This window comes from Hemicordylus capensis, chromosome 11 (genome assembly GCF_027244095.1).
Source record: "Hemicordylus capensis ecotype Gifberg chromosome 11, rHemCap1.1.pri, whole genome shotgun sequence".
Lineage (NCBI taxonomy): Eukaryota > Metazoa > Chordata > Lepidosauria > Squamata > Cordylidae > Hemicordylus > Hemicordylus capensis.
In genome coordinates, this window is record NC_069667.1 from 24,683,021 (window position 1) to 24,697,706 (window position 14,686).

The following is a 14,686-nucleotide window of genomic DNA, read 5'->3' on the forward strand; positions in this document are numbered from 1 at the left end:
CTCACACAGTATCCTTTGCGTGAAATTGCAACAGGACCAGCATAATCATCACACAAAATACTGTCCCTTCAGAAATGATAAACTAAATGATAAAAGGCAGGGGATCCAAGGAGCTGTGTGTTGTGTCCCACACACGCAGCAGGGATTTTCACGTGCATATGCACACATCCCGGTCGCTCCTGAAGTCTGGAAAATCATTCCAGAACCACATTCAATGGGGTGCAAGAGGCAGCCGTTAGAAGGAGAAATCAGCAGGGCCTTCAGGTAGATGTAAAAGAGTGCAGAAGATCTCAGGCCAACAGTTTTGAAACTTAAAGACAGAAAAGCGTCTTTTGGACAGCATTTAACATTAAAAAGGAGAAGACACACATTTTACTGGGGTGGGGTGGGGGGAAGTACTGTACTTACAAAAGTTTTGTCTTGATTTTCACAGACTTCTGATTAAACTGCTGAGATTGCTTGATGAGTCCTAATGACTCCAATGTTTCTGGGTCCAGACGCTCTTTTAATATAGTGTCTGAAACCAAGTACTGGATGGGAAAACACAACACAGGTAGGATTTATAGGAGCATCTGACCATGAATCATCTTACCATGCAAACAGTGGGACATACTTCAGTATAATCATCTCAATCATGCAAGCCCCACCCACTATCTGAAGTGGAACTGCCCAGACACAGATTTATCACTTCAGTGGGAACGAAATCCAAATACCAAGAAAAACACTATGTTTCACTTAAATTAGTATCCATAAGAAGATGACAGTATGAACTGTAGAGTTGCTGCCATCTTATTACCAATATTATCACAAACGCATTAAACAGGATCATATAGCTTAAAAGTAACACGCAAAGTTGAGGGAATAGGTATTCTAAACCCACGGATTCACATTCTAATCAATGATACACATTTGCAACCAAAAGAAGCATGCGTCCAGCAGATGTGCTCCTGCTTCTGAAGTATGGGTGCATACGTGTGCACTGGCAGGTGGGAATTCCAGTTGGTCTCCCCTTCCCTCTCCGAAGAGAGGCTGGGGTCACCATGTCAAAGCTGAAAATTTGGTTGTGTATAATCAAATTTTGGTTGAACCTGGCATTTTTTCTTATTGGCCTTGCCCCTCAAGTATTAGTTGATAGCTTTACATCCAAATGGAAAACAGCATTAAAAATGAAGTTGCATCATCTTGGGGCATCCCAGGAAGAACTTATAGGGCGGGGATTTGATCAGGCTATTCAATTTGTCAAACAATGAGCTCCAGATATAGAGCTGCAAGAGGAATCTGCACGCTTGACAAGAGGGCTGTATATAGGCCCTCAAGGTTTTAATCTTAAACCCACCGATTATTTAGATAACATTCTGGTATCTAAATTTAGGCAAGCACTGACCCTTGCCCACCTCAATGTACTTCCTACCGCAGTCCTGGATTGAAAATACAAGCGGGTACCTTATGCGGCATGCCTTTTGTCCCTGTGGTGCAGGTGAAATAGAGACTACTGACCATGTAATTCTTTATTGTGAATTTTATAAGGATAGTCGTTCTAAGTTTATTTCACCTTTGCTAAAAATTGTCCTGGCCACACCAATCATTTTTACTTGGGAGTATCTGCTGTCCAATTTTAAACCCGGGATGTCTGTTAATGTGGCCAAATTTTGTTGTACTGTTTGTAAGCTTCGTAAAGTCTGTATTACTCAATTGAATATTTTGTAAAACGTAAAGATTAGCTGGTCTATGACCGTAATAAACTTTATATATCTATCTAACCCTTCCCTCAGAAGTGCTCTGTGCAATGCACATATATGTCCCCGAGGACTGCCATCAGGGACTTATTTGCACATTGCAGAAAGCAATTCCAGGGAAATGGGAGATTGGCAAAAAATTCCGCACACACATGCAAGTACCCATGCTTCGTAAATGGGAGCATGTCCACTGTACACGTACATGTCAATTGCACACATACAGGGTTAGTCTGGACGTCGACCACTGATCAATATCCAAATTTACGCTGTGCCACTGTGCCAGGGCTTTCTATCATGTGATGGGTGTGTGTATGTGCAATTTTTGATGATCCACATCACCTCCCGCAGTTGCCTATGCTTCCTGAAAGTTCTTGAGTGTTGGGGGACATCAAAAATACAGTTTTGGGAGACCCTTATGCAGAGGGAGAGAGGAATCACCAAAAGTTTTGTGTGAACAAACATACAGACATGGACCTCACAACAGAAAACCCTGGTGCACTGCCGCAGGATTAGTCTGGATGTTGACCACCAACACAGAAGGTTGCCACAAATATATAGAATTGTAACTTACCAAACACGCTAACACCAATTGCATGAACTGATCTCTCTTGCTCTTTTCTTCTAAACAACTAGTTTCAATATCTATAATTAAATATTAAAGAAGGAATCATTAGAAGGAAAACTGACATTATTCATCATAGCAACAGCTTCCCAATTTCTCAACCATTCCTCCTGAGTTAAGATATCTTTTCATTTCAGGAAATAGTCTGGAAAATACCCAATGTACTACTCATATTGCTGCCAGAGACTGACAAGCACCCTGGAATTTCATATTGTTTTGAGTAACCCAAAATAAAAATTGGGCCATTGCTTTTCTGTGCAGCATACATATACAAAAGACATAGCTGCTAAAGAGAGATTGCATCTCCCAATCAAATTAAGCTAGCAGGCTGGGTGATACTAATTAAACAGTTTAGATTGTTCTGACCACAGCCTTCAAGAATGTTCTTTTGAAGTACTAACTGTGCTTAACTATCCCATGATATCTTCCATATCCATTTGTTGGTACAAAACTAAAAGTAACAATACTACTGAGAGTATAGATTGGGGGGGGGGGCACAAAAACCTACCTAATATGCAGAATACATCAGCTAAGATGGAAGGCATATCATCCCGAAATTCCTATTAAAATAAAAGTAGTCTCATCAATTCTCAACTTTTCCTAAAGTATCCTTGAATTCTGGAGCACACAGTTGCCACCCAACAGTTCAGATAAGCCACCAGCAGTGTTAAGCCACAGGTCTGGGTTCCAAAAATCAGTGATAAATGGCCTTTGCAGTATAATCTAGAGATCATCCAGTGTAAGCTATCATAAACACAAAGACACACCTCCAAACTCAGACCTATTAAAAAGGCCACAACACCAGTTAACGTGAAGCACTTTGTCATTCCATTGGAGAGCCAGCGTGGTGTAGTGGTTAGAGTGCTGGACTAGGACCGGGGAGACTCGAGTTCAAATCCCCATTCAGCCATATACTAGCTGGGTGACTCTGGGCCAGTCACTTCTCTCTCAGCCTAGCCTACTTCACAGGGTTGTTGTGAAAGAGAAACTCAAGTATGTAGTACACCGCTCTGGGCTCCTTGGAGGAAGAGCGGGAGATAAATGTAGTAATAATAATAATAATAATAATAATAATAATAATAATTTCAGCGATAAAAATAAGCTGTCCTTCAGAAATCAATAGCAATTCAACATGTCTCGGTTGCTCAAAATGCAATCCCATGCAAGATTGAGAATTAACTTGCAGAAAGTGGGGCTGACACATAGGTAAGGATGCCCAGGATTGCAGCATGAGTGGCTTTAAATGTTGGACTAAGAACAGTGACCTTCTCATTTCACAGCTGTGCTTTTCATGGTACTCATAAGCCATTGCACGGTTCCTAGTGTTAAAATAGCATCTTGACATCAAAACTAGCTCAGCCAGGCACAGAGCATCTGCACCTCTAGTTCTCCCCGCACAACCGTTTCCTTCCTCCCACCACCTGTCGCCACCTTCTCCCGACCGCCCCATCTCCCCCCTCCTGCCTACTCCCTTCACGGTTTCCTTCCTCCTCCCCGCCCGCCTCTGCCGCCGTTGCCTCCTCGCTCGCCCGCCATCCAGTGCCATTGTTTGCCCGCCCGCCCACCGCTGCCATTAACTCGGCTGCTCATCCCCGTCGCTATCCGGCAGCTCTCCAAACTCTTGCATGAGCTGCCACGCATGGGATTAGCGACAGGGATGTCTAAGAGAAATATACAGAAGAAGATATGTATGAATCAGAAACAGCTCCTTGTTGGAGAAACTAAAATTAATAACGGTATTAACATTCAACCCTTCTACTTAAACACCCTGAAATAGTCCGTTCAAGAAAAACACGATGGCAGAACAGTCTTCTTCAACTTGTTTAATTGCACTACTAAAATGTAAAGCAGCTGCTGTTCAGACTTTCCCAGCTGCCTCCCTAAGAAAGATGAAACAAGTAAGACGTGTTTAGCAAGCACCACAGTATATACTTACTATAACATCACTGAGAACATTAGACGCTTGGTCATGTTTTAGGTCTCCCTTGACAACATGATATGCAAGTGCATACAGAGCCTGCTGGATACCTGTAGGACATTGCGGGGAAATTGCACCAAATGATGCAGTGATCATTATCAAGGTACTTATAACTTGACTATTTCACCAAATTGATTCAATAAACAGTTACGATTTATTATAGGTTATGGTTAATCCTTCATTCCTTCACCCAACTTTAAGGTGGTGTTTTAATGAACATTTAAAGGGTTAAGTAGCCCCGAGAGACAAAAACCATTAAATAATTCAAATATCACAAAAATATTCAGATCCTTCCCAGAGAGTGTTTTGAAGAAAGATATGAAATCTCAGATTTCCTATATAACACCCATTCATTTCAGTGGGGCTTATGGATGTGAGTTGCCCAGTGGAGTCGCCCTTATTCAACAGTTCTGATCCAACAATCATTCTAGTAAGTGTATGGGTTAAGTCACGAAAGGGTTATGAAAACAACAAAACATTCACTTATTAAATGTGTATTAAACATTATTTATTTATTAACAAACAAACCAAAGCACACCCACTTACCTTTAAATGTTGTATTTTCAGAGAGAGAACGACATAACTGCAAGCTGGAATGAAATTAAAAACAACATTTAGCATCTCAGTTTACCAAACTCATTCATTCATGTTCCAAATCCGAAACTGCCCCAAACTTCCGTCCCTGGGCCGTTTACAACATCAAACAGATTAAAAATGAAGACCTTAAAACAATTTAAAACCACAGTCCAGTTAAAAAGTTTGGCTGAAAAAACAGGACTTGAGTCTTTGTCAGAGATGGGGAGGCTCTTATTTCAGCAGGGAGCACATTCCAGAGTCTTATAATGAAGCCTGCCTTCTGAAATCTATTGCTTTAATAGGACACAGTCCACCATAATTTAAATTGTCTTCAGAACATGCACACAGCCCGAACATTATAATTTAATCAAGTTATCAAAAAAGATGAGGCCAATTATCTGCTACTGAATATCATCAAATAACTGAGTTTTCTTATCCCAACTTCTATGGCTTTTAGTATTTATAACAATACAGAAATATGTGGTAGCAAGCATGACTTGCCCCCTTAGCTAAACAGGGTCTGCCCTGGTTGCATATGAATGGGAGACTAGAAGCGTGAGCACTGTAAGATATTCCTCCTAAGGGATGGAGCTGCTCTGGGAAGAGCAGAGGGTTTCAAAGTTCCCTCCCTGGCAGCATCTCCAAGATAGGGCTGAGAGAGATTCCTGCCTGCAGCCTTGGAGAAGCTGCTGCCAATCTGTGAAGAAAATACTGAGCTAGGAAGACCAATGGTATGACTCAGTATATGGCAGCTTTCTATGTTCTGTAGTACTGTATTGTTTAAACAGGAACACAGTTTTGCCTTTTAATTACTAGATGCATTTGGAATGTTTGATCCATGTTTAATACTTTATGTCTATTTCAAATATGAGATACTGCTGATTAACTTGATTTTTAAGTAAAAATGTAAGTTGGTTAAAGGTTGGATAGTCTTCTTTATGCAACACAAATAAAGTATTTTTTTAAAAAAGTCAATAGAATTCCATGCTGAAAGTTGATCTAATATGGATTTTTTGCAAAGAAGTACATGCTATGGACTCACAAAAGAAGTAAACTGCTCATATAAGAAGTGCAAAATAGGTCTAAACACTTCAAAAGGCTTCACTCGACAGCTAGTCATTTACAGAATGTGAACCACAAACGGATGGTCTTGAATTGTCTACTTTGTTAAGCACAGTCTGCCCTGGTTTGTATTTGCTTGAGTGACTGACATGCAAGCACCGTCTGCTGCAAGATATTCCCCTTAGGGATGGGGCCAGTCTGGAAAGAGCATCTGCATGCAAAAGGTTCCAAGTCCCCTCCCTGGCAGCATCTCCAAGATAGGGCTGAGAGAGACTCCTGCCTGAAACCTTAGAGAGCTGCAGCCAGTCAATGTAGACAATACTGAGCTAGATGGACCACCGGTCTGACTCAGTAGGAGGAAAATTCCTATGTTCTTCACATAGAACCTTTGCTTAAGCCGGAATATTGATGATTTCCCCGTTATATTGATATTATATTATATGGATAATGCATGATGATATAGTGGTATGAACAAAAGCATATATTTACTAGAACAGGCATGTTTGTTTACTAAAATTTTCTTATATACCGCCTCCTCCAAAGACGGTGAACAACAACAATACCAATACCAATAACAATTAATATTAATAATAATAATAATAATAATAATAAATAAATAAATAAATAAAGGGCAAACAGATGGCAAAACAGGTGGGTCTTAAGAAGGGCCTTAAAAGCAGCCAGGGAGAGGGCTGGATGAATTTGGGGGGCAAGACTGTTCCAAAGAAGAGGGAAATTCCTTAATTTTTCATAGCAACTTCGTGAACATGATGTTATCCCCAAGTAACAGAGTGCTATGAAGACACTTCAAAACATTTCAGTGAATTAAATGTTTTATGTTTTACACCATATCCTAAGCCACACACTTTAAAATGTTGAGTAACCTACTGAATGTATGTGATGCATTTATGATTGGGACACGCAAATTTCAATGTTTGCAAAGAACTGAGTTTTCATCTCAGCGTTAGAGAGAATTGAGTTGTGCGTCTCTGTCTGACAGTTGGAAGCCACGGCTGCATTACAAACGCCAAGGCTCAGCCTGATACACTCTACACTGAACTTGGACTGTGGGCAGGTTGTCACCAGGCACAAAGGTCTTACCAGCATTGCTCTCACTACAGAATCATGATAAACAGGCTTGCCTATAAGCAGTAGATCTAAACGTGATGACCATATTTTCTAGAAGACAGGGAAAAGTCTCTCACACATGCTTTGTTTGAACAACGTGAGTTCAATCAAGCTATATTCCACCCAAACTGACTGAAAAATAAAATCAGCATCTGTTTGCACTCATGCTATGACAAACACTATTGTTGAATTCAACGGAGAAACATAAAAACTGATTGATGGTTAATTCTTCTATAATAATTTCACATAACAATCATAACCAGTCACCACTTATAGCACAATATGCAGCTGCCATCCAATCCAGGCAAAGCAGCTGCTGAATCAATTGACAGATAAACTTGGCAAAGAGACTGGATCAAAACAGTCTGGACTCGACTTCAAGCATAAATATAATCCAGACATTCAAGAGGAAGACAAATGGAAGTTTAAAACATGCTTGGAAAATTTGTTTTAGCTTCTTTACTGTAAAGAAGTAAAGTAGGATTCATTCCTATCCTGCATTAGTGAATGTGTAGTTTAAGAGGCCCTGATCCGACGATAAGATCAGATGAACCCTTCACATATGGCCTAAGGCAGGGGTTCTCAAACGTGGGTCCCCCGACGTTGTTGAACTTCAACTCCCATCATCCTCAGCTGCAATGGTCAAAGGAAAAGGATTATGGGAGTTGAAGTGCAACAACATCTGGAACAAGTCTGAGAACCCTTGGCCTGAGGCACTGTTAGCAACATCAACATCTCCAATCAGTCCTAGATGTCCTCATTTTTGGACAAGTAAAGTGAACACAGTCTGGATGTTTTTCAGGTACTGATGGCTGCAAGAATAGCTCAAGGAAAGTGCATCTATTGTGGGGAGGAGAAAATAAAGGTCCCAATTTGAATAACTGTTTGTACTGTCTTGGTCACTGTAATTGACTTCATGCCTTGTTTTATAATCAGGTTACAAGCACTCCAGTCATAAGCCCCTGAAGTGGAAGCTCTAGCATTGCAAGTGGAGCTCTGCTTAGGATTGGGGAGCAAGAACTGTGGATTCTCCACAAAAATATAATAGCAAGCAAAATCAAGAAATGTCAATAAACTGCATCAGCAAAGGAGGAACCAACAGAAGACAAGCATGTGTCTTCAGTTTATCAAAAATAAACTAACACAACATTCATTTCATCTTTCTCCATTTTATCTTTATGGCCTAAGATATCGAATACAATGATGCAATTATATAGTCCTTCAAAGGAAAGAAAAACTTCATTAGTGCAAGATATACAATTATTGAGCAAAGTAAATGTATGTTACCAGCCTGCAGGCAGCTACGTTAGAAGAGTGTCTAGTACTTCAGATGCTTGATATATATATATATGAAAGAATGTTATAGTTGTGGGACTGACATGAAAACATGGCTCTTTTGAAGACTCTGTGCCTGTCACAGATAATTTCAATCATTCACTCAAAAAGGAAGTATTTGTGGTTTCAGAACAAAAGGACTAGATCTGATAATTTTTTCAGCAGTCCAGCAACCGTAACTCTCCAGTCAGAGACAACTCTCTCACAGGAGTATTCATTTGCAATTTCAGGCTGATATGGACATGATACAAAAGATGCTAGGCTTGACTGAAAGGAGCCCAAGCGCTATGCAACCAGGAATACAAACAATCAGGTCTGAACCTGTTTCTGCCCCTTTTCACTACTGGCGTTGAGACTAAGAAAACACAGTCTTAAACAACCCTAGAATGATAAGGTATTGTTATTTCTGAATGTTAACTTCAATTTGGGGTATTAAACAAGCACACAATGAGAAATGGAGATGAGGCGTGGATGTTTTACTGCTTGCACACTCCCATCAGCCCCTGAACAGCCTTAAACTCCCCCCAAAACCCAAGCGTGCCCCTCTTGGGGCAAGTCAGACCATTGGTCCATGTAGATCAGTATTGTCTGCACCGGAGCTGCACAACTTTGGCCCTCCAGCAGATGTCACACTTCAACTCCCACCATTCCTGACAAGTGTTCCTTCTAGTATTTTTCATCTGTGTGTGGGATGAGTTTCGTTCTGGGCGGCAGCATCAAGGCAGTTTGTTTGCACAGGCATTCAGAGGCGGCCATTCGTCATTCAACCTGAGCGGGATCTAAAATTAACTGAGCAGACATCAGAAAACATGTAAGCGCATGCACGTGCACACGCCTTAGAGGGAACGCTGTCCCTGACTATTGGTCATTAGGGCTGAGGATGATGGAAGTTGTAGTCAAAAACAGCTGGAGGACCCAAATTGTGCAGCCCTGGTCTACACTGACCGACAACGGTTTCCCCCAAGTTACAGGCAGGAGTCTCTTCCAGTTCCACCTGGAGATGCCAGCAAGTGAACCTGGGGCCTTCTACATGCAAGCGCGCAGATGCTCTTCCACTGAGTTATGGCCCCATCCCCTAAGGGATGTTATACCCCCTCAGGGATCTTACAGCACTCATATGTAGTTCCCTATCCAAATGCAAATGAGGGCAGACCATGCTTAGCCAAGGGGACAATTCGTGTTTGCTACCACAAGACCAGCTCTCCTTTCCTTTAAAATAATTACAAGGAGTTGATGCTGGTCTCTGACCATAATAAAGGACTGATTGATTGATTATAAGGAGTATAGGAACACAAGAACCACCTGATGGATCAGACCAGAAGTCCAGGTCTTGATAAATTTTCTTTGGATCCAGGAATCAGTCCATTTGGGAGTCAGACAATGGACACTTCATAAAGTTACCAGACTTAGTGAGAGCCATTGTGGAGATATCGTGGAGGGTGATGGTAACTGGGGCATGTGTGTGTGTGTGTGTAAAACTGGTATGCAGTGGCATTCTCTGTCATGAACCCTATCACCTATTAACATCATCTGGAGAGGTCCAGTTACAGTTGCTTGTTTGGTGGTGACTCAGGACTGGGCCTTCTCTGGGGCTGCAACAGGGCTTTGGAATATGCTTCCTGTCAAAATGAGTGCATTTCCTTCTCGGTTTGCTTTTAGAAAAACCCTCAAGACACACCTGTTTTCTCAGGCTTTTAACTGATACTGGTTTTTAAGTGTTTGTTTTTATCCTATTAGATTGTTTTAACTTCTTATTTGTTGTTGTTTTAATTGTTTTTACTCTGTTTTGTATTTGTTGGGGTTTTTAATTGTGTGCACCACCTAGAGATGCACATATCAGGCAGTGTGTATATAAGACTGAACATGGAGGTTTAAAATAGTTATCATCACATACAATGACAGCAAATTCTGTATGTTAATTATGCAAAACGTACTTTCTTCTTCTTTTTTAAAATTACACTTACAACCTGCTCTTCCTCCGAGGAGGTCAGAGCAGTGTACATGGTTATTTTTATCCTCACAGCTACCCTGTGAGGTAGGTTAGGCTGAAAGATACATGACTGGCCCAGAGTCACCCAGTGAGTTTCATGATTGAATGAGGATTCGAACTTGGGTCTTTCCGGCCCTAGTCCAACACTCTAACCACTATGCTATGGTGGCTCTCCCTATACAGTGCTGCCTACACAGTACTGAATTTCCTAATAAAGTTATGATTTGTTTGTCCTGTATCTCCTGCCAATCCATTTCCATGGGATAATCTAGAATTCTTGAATTATAAGAAAGGGAGAAGCAGAAGCATTTCTTTCCATCAACTTTCTCCACACCTTACAGATTTTATAAAACTTTTATCAGCCCTTTGCCATCTTTTTTGTAACTTAAAAAAATCCCATATTCTTTAGCTTTTTCCTCATAAGGGAGATGCTTCAACCCCATGGTAATTCTGATTACTTTCCCACCAAATATATATATATTTTTAAGATGGGACTATTAGAACGATAGACAGTATTCCAAATGCAGGGGCAAAACAGATATTTATAAAGGCATTATATAAATCTTTCCTAAAACTCCCAGCATGGAGTTTGCCTTTTTAACAGTTACTAATGTTAACTAATTGCTGAGAACATCAGGCAATTGATGTTTGCTATGAACTATCAAGGACCTCTCTCCTGACAATCATCAGTGTATATGTGAAGTTTGAGGGTTGTTGCTGTTTTTGGCTCCAGCATGCATTACTTTACATGTACTTATGTTGAACCTCCACCCAGTTTACAGAGACCCTTCTGGAGACTGAGTTTTCACCACCCTCAATTATGAATGTTAGATTGCATTGGTCCCAATGTAGCATATAATATTGACAAGCCTACCTCCCTACATATACATATAAAGAATCCTAAAAGACTGGTAAGGCAGAAGTCATACTGATACTTCCTCACCTAGGTTTGTGCTTGCATATGTTTAATAATTCTCACTTTAATCATTATTTCAAATGTATCAGGACAGACGTTAGCCTAATAAGCCTGTTACACTGATCTGCAGTTCATTTGACGTTAAACTCGTCCCAACAACCAGTTTAGACGTCTAATATGCAAGTCTGCATGTCGATTTCTAGTATGGCTTTGAGGGGACAAGAACGCAGCAAGGAGCAGAGTAGATAATAAGAGGTCTCTGGAGAACAGCACATGTTTGTGAACAGAGAGGCTACATAAACAAGATCATTTTTAATCAACAAAAATAGTTAAATAATTTATAGAGGCAATTCTTACGGTCCCCAGGGTGCGCAGGCAGGCGGGGTAAGCCTTCCCTTCCCCACCGACGATCAAGGGGGAGGTGGTGGGAATGCACTCCGTGCTCCCACACAGGCAGCCCTGTTCCATGAAGCACAGAGCAGGGTGGAGGGATCTGGAGCCGGAACCCGTTATTCCGGCCTCTGGGCATCCCACAATGCAACACTCGGCACATGTGTTGCATTGCGGGATTTCCCCCCGAGGTGGACGCTCTATGCACCCATCTCTGTGTGTGTTTTTTGGTGTGTGTTTTTAAAGTCCATCTGGAGAGCAGGTTTCCACAGTATTGTTCTTTGTGGAGCCCTGTGCAGATATAGCTGGATTTGAGCCAACTGTAAAGTTATGGTTATCTGGCTAAACTCCATTCAGACCCAACAACAGGTATTTGCTGGGGAGACAAAAGCTGTTACATGCTCTTTAATGATAAACAACAGACATACTTTATTGAGACTGTTATTTGTAGCAAACCAACATAGTTAAAACTTTGCCAAAAAAAAAAGGATAAGCCTGGATCCAGGTTAAGCTTGAACTAGTGTCTAACAATGTCATAGCTACGGCTCAGTAGGATTCAGGCTGTGCTTGGCTCTTGTCACTGGACCCAATTTTAAAAGGCTAGGCTATATCTTAACCACACGCTCCAAAGGAGTCAGATCTGGGGTGACCACTGTAATGTTACAAAGAACTGTCTACATTTCATAAACTCCCAAGATTAATTTCCAGAAATCCATGGTGCACTCCACAGGAAGAGAGCAACTCACACCTATAAAACAATAATCCGCCTCATTTCCAGAGTACATGAACATGTGCAACTAAAGCGAGAGTTTTACACATAGACACATTCAAAAATAAACTGAAGCAGATTATTATGAAGGCACAAAGTCAGCAAGTTTCACTGCAACCAAGCTGAGAAAGGCAAATCTGTGTAATGGAGAGAACTGTTAGCTAACAGACCTAGGTTCTAACCACCACTCAGCCATGAAACTCAATGAGTGGCCTTGGTCATGCAGTTCCTACAGGGCTGTTGTGAGAATAAATGGAATTTTTTTGGGGGGGGAGAACCTTGTACATCAGTCTGAGTAACTTGGAGGAAGAGTGGGATAAAACTATGACAACTTTAGCAGTGTGAGGCTATTTACTCAGAAATAAACCCCTCTGAGTTCAACAGGGTCAAGTAAATGAGTTTAGAATTACATCCCAGTCTTTTGACTCCAATCCAGTGTGGACATGTGCATGTTAAGTATGGCGTGACTAGCAAGCCAGAGGTTGCCGGTTCGAATCCCCACTGGTACGTCCCCCAGACTATGGGAAACACCTGTAACAGGCAGCAGCAATACAGGAAGGTGCGGAAAGGCATCATCTCAGACTGCGCGGGAATTGTACTGGACTGCAAACACCACTGGACTCAGCCTTAAAACCTGTGAGAACTGAGGGCCTCACCGCTAAATACTCAGGCCTGGCGAACATGGCAAAACAGGCAGGAAAAGGCCCTGATTCCACCCAATCTACAATCAACTTGAAACAAATAGATGTTATTGCTTTTTCCTAATCAAGTTATTAAACAAGCCAACAAGGAAGGAGTGGTGGCGGGGGAATCCTCCTGAACAAAAGACACAAAAAGAGAATAGTTTTTAAAAGCAAGGAGGAAAGAAAGAAGCTGGAAACCAGAAGGCTTGGGCTCTTCACTAGGCCTGAGAGACACCCTACTAGGGGTTCCCTGTTTCTAACAGGCCAGACCTTTGCGCTTTTACTCCGGGGGAAATAATTATTTTATTCCTTTTAGTTCTGCCCAGCGGGGCTTTCTCTCCACGGGTCAGCCTGCAAAGGACAGCACCCCAAGTTGGGAAGACCCGTTTGAAATAGCCACACCCCACCCCTCCTGCACACCACTGCTGGGGCAGCTGCCAAAACTAGTGCAAGAGACAGAACAACGTGAAGACGCTGTAAAGTGACTAGAAGGCAGCTATAAAACAAGAAGACCCAGGGAAAATCAAATTTAAAATGGAGGAGGCAGAGGAAGGGGGGGGGGCTCCCATCTGTGCAGCTGCGGGGAGGGGAGGACCCAGAGGCATCCCAGAAGGGGGGCAAGAGAGAGGAGAGACGGGAGGGGGGCAGGATCGGGGGGGGCACGGATCTGGGGGGTAGGGGGTGGATGAAGAAGCAGAGCCCAGAAGTAGTCACCTTAGGGCAGCGTTTCTTAACCTTGGGTCCCCAGCTGCTGTTGGGACTACAACTCCCACCATCCCTAGGCACAAAGGACACGGCTGGGGAGGATGGGAGTTGTAGTCCAGCAAGGTCTGGGCGGGGAGGCAAGGTTAAGAAAGCCTGCCTCGGGGGGGGGGGCCTACCGAGCACTGGGGGCGGACTGGAAGGAGGAGGGAGGGGAGGGAGGGGGCGGGGGAGCGGGAGGGGGGGCTCCGCGGGGGTCCCTGGAGGTCGGCCCGGCCCCCGCCCGGCGGCGCCCCCGCCCCTCCCCGCCGGCCCGGCGCACTCACAACTCGCTCTTGCCCGATTTCTCCCAGTTCTTGATCCACTCGGCGGGGAGCGCCTCCGCCGCCGCTGCTGCCGCCGCCGCCATCTTCCCCGTGTGGCGCTGAGAGCCCGGATGCGCGAACGGCAGGCCCGAGGTCAGAGGGGACGACGGGGCCGGCCGCCGCGCCAGGCATGACGGGAAAACGAGCCTGGCTGCTGGCGGCGGCAGCAGGAGGAGGAGGCGGGCCCAACAACCAAAACAACAACCTCGGGGCGGGCGGGGCGCTGGGGAGGGAGAAGGAGAGCCCGGGCCGCGCCAGGCTCGGGGGCTCCCGGGAGGGCGGCTAGAACGTCGGCGGGCGACCCGAGCCCAGAAAGGCGCGCGGGCGGGCGGGACGGGGAGGCCCGAAGGAGCCTCTGAGGCGCCGCTGGGCGGCGGGTGGGGCCGGGAACATCCAGCCTCATCATGTCTGAATAGGGCTTTCGAGGCGGCGGA

The 14,686-nt window shown here is 43.5% G+C and overlaps 1 protein-coding gene across 4 annotated transcripts in view; it reads right to left on the reverse strand.

Annotated features, from left to right (window-relative positions):
- THOC2 (THO complex subunit 2) overlaps positions 1-14,353 on the reverse strand; it is a 52,506-nt gene extending 38,153 nt beyond the window's left edge. For 2 of the 4 annotated variants that reach the window (XR_008311619.1, XR_008311620.1), the window contains exons 1-6: positions 14,214-14,353; positions 4,883-4,926; positions 4,295-4,386; positions 2,867-2,918; positions 2,308-2,378; positions 409-530 (exon numbers count right to left, since the gene is read on the reverse strand). Coding sequence is in view for 2 of the 4 variants with exons in the window: in XM_053273772.1 (XP_053129747.1) it covers positions 409-530; positions 2,308-2,378; positions 2,867-2,918; positions 4,295-4,386; positions 4,883-4,926; positions 14,214-14,296 (464 nt within the window). In the remaining 2 variants the exon portion in view is untranslated. The remainder of the gene's footprint in view (positions 1-408; positions 531-2,307; positions 2,379-2,866; positions 2,919-4,294; positions 4,387-4,882; positions 4,927-14,213) is intronic. The other 2 variants (XM_053273772.1, XM_053273770.1) reach the window with 2 other exon arrangements.
- Positions 14,354-14,686: the final 333 nt, after the last annotated feature.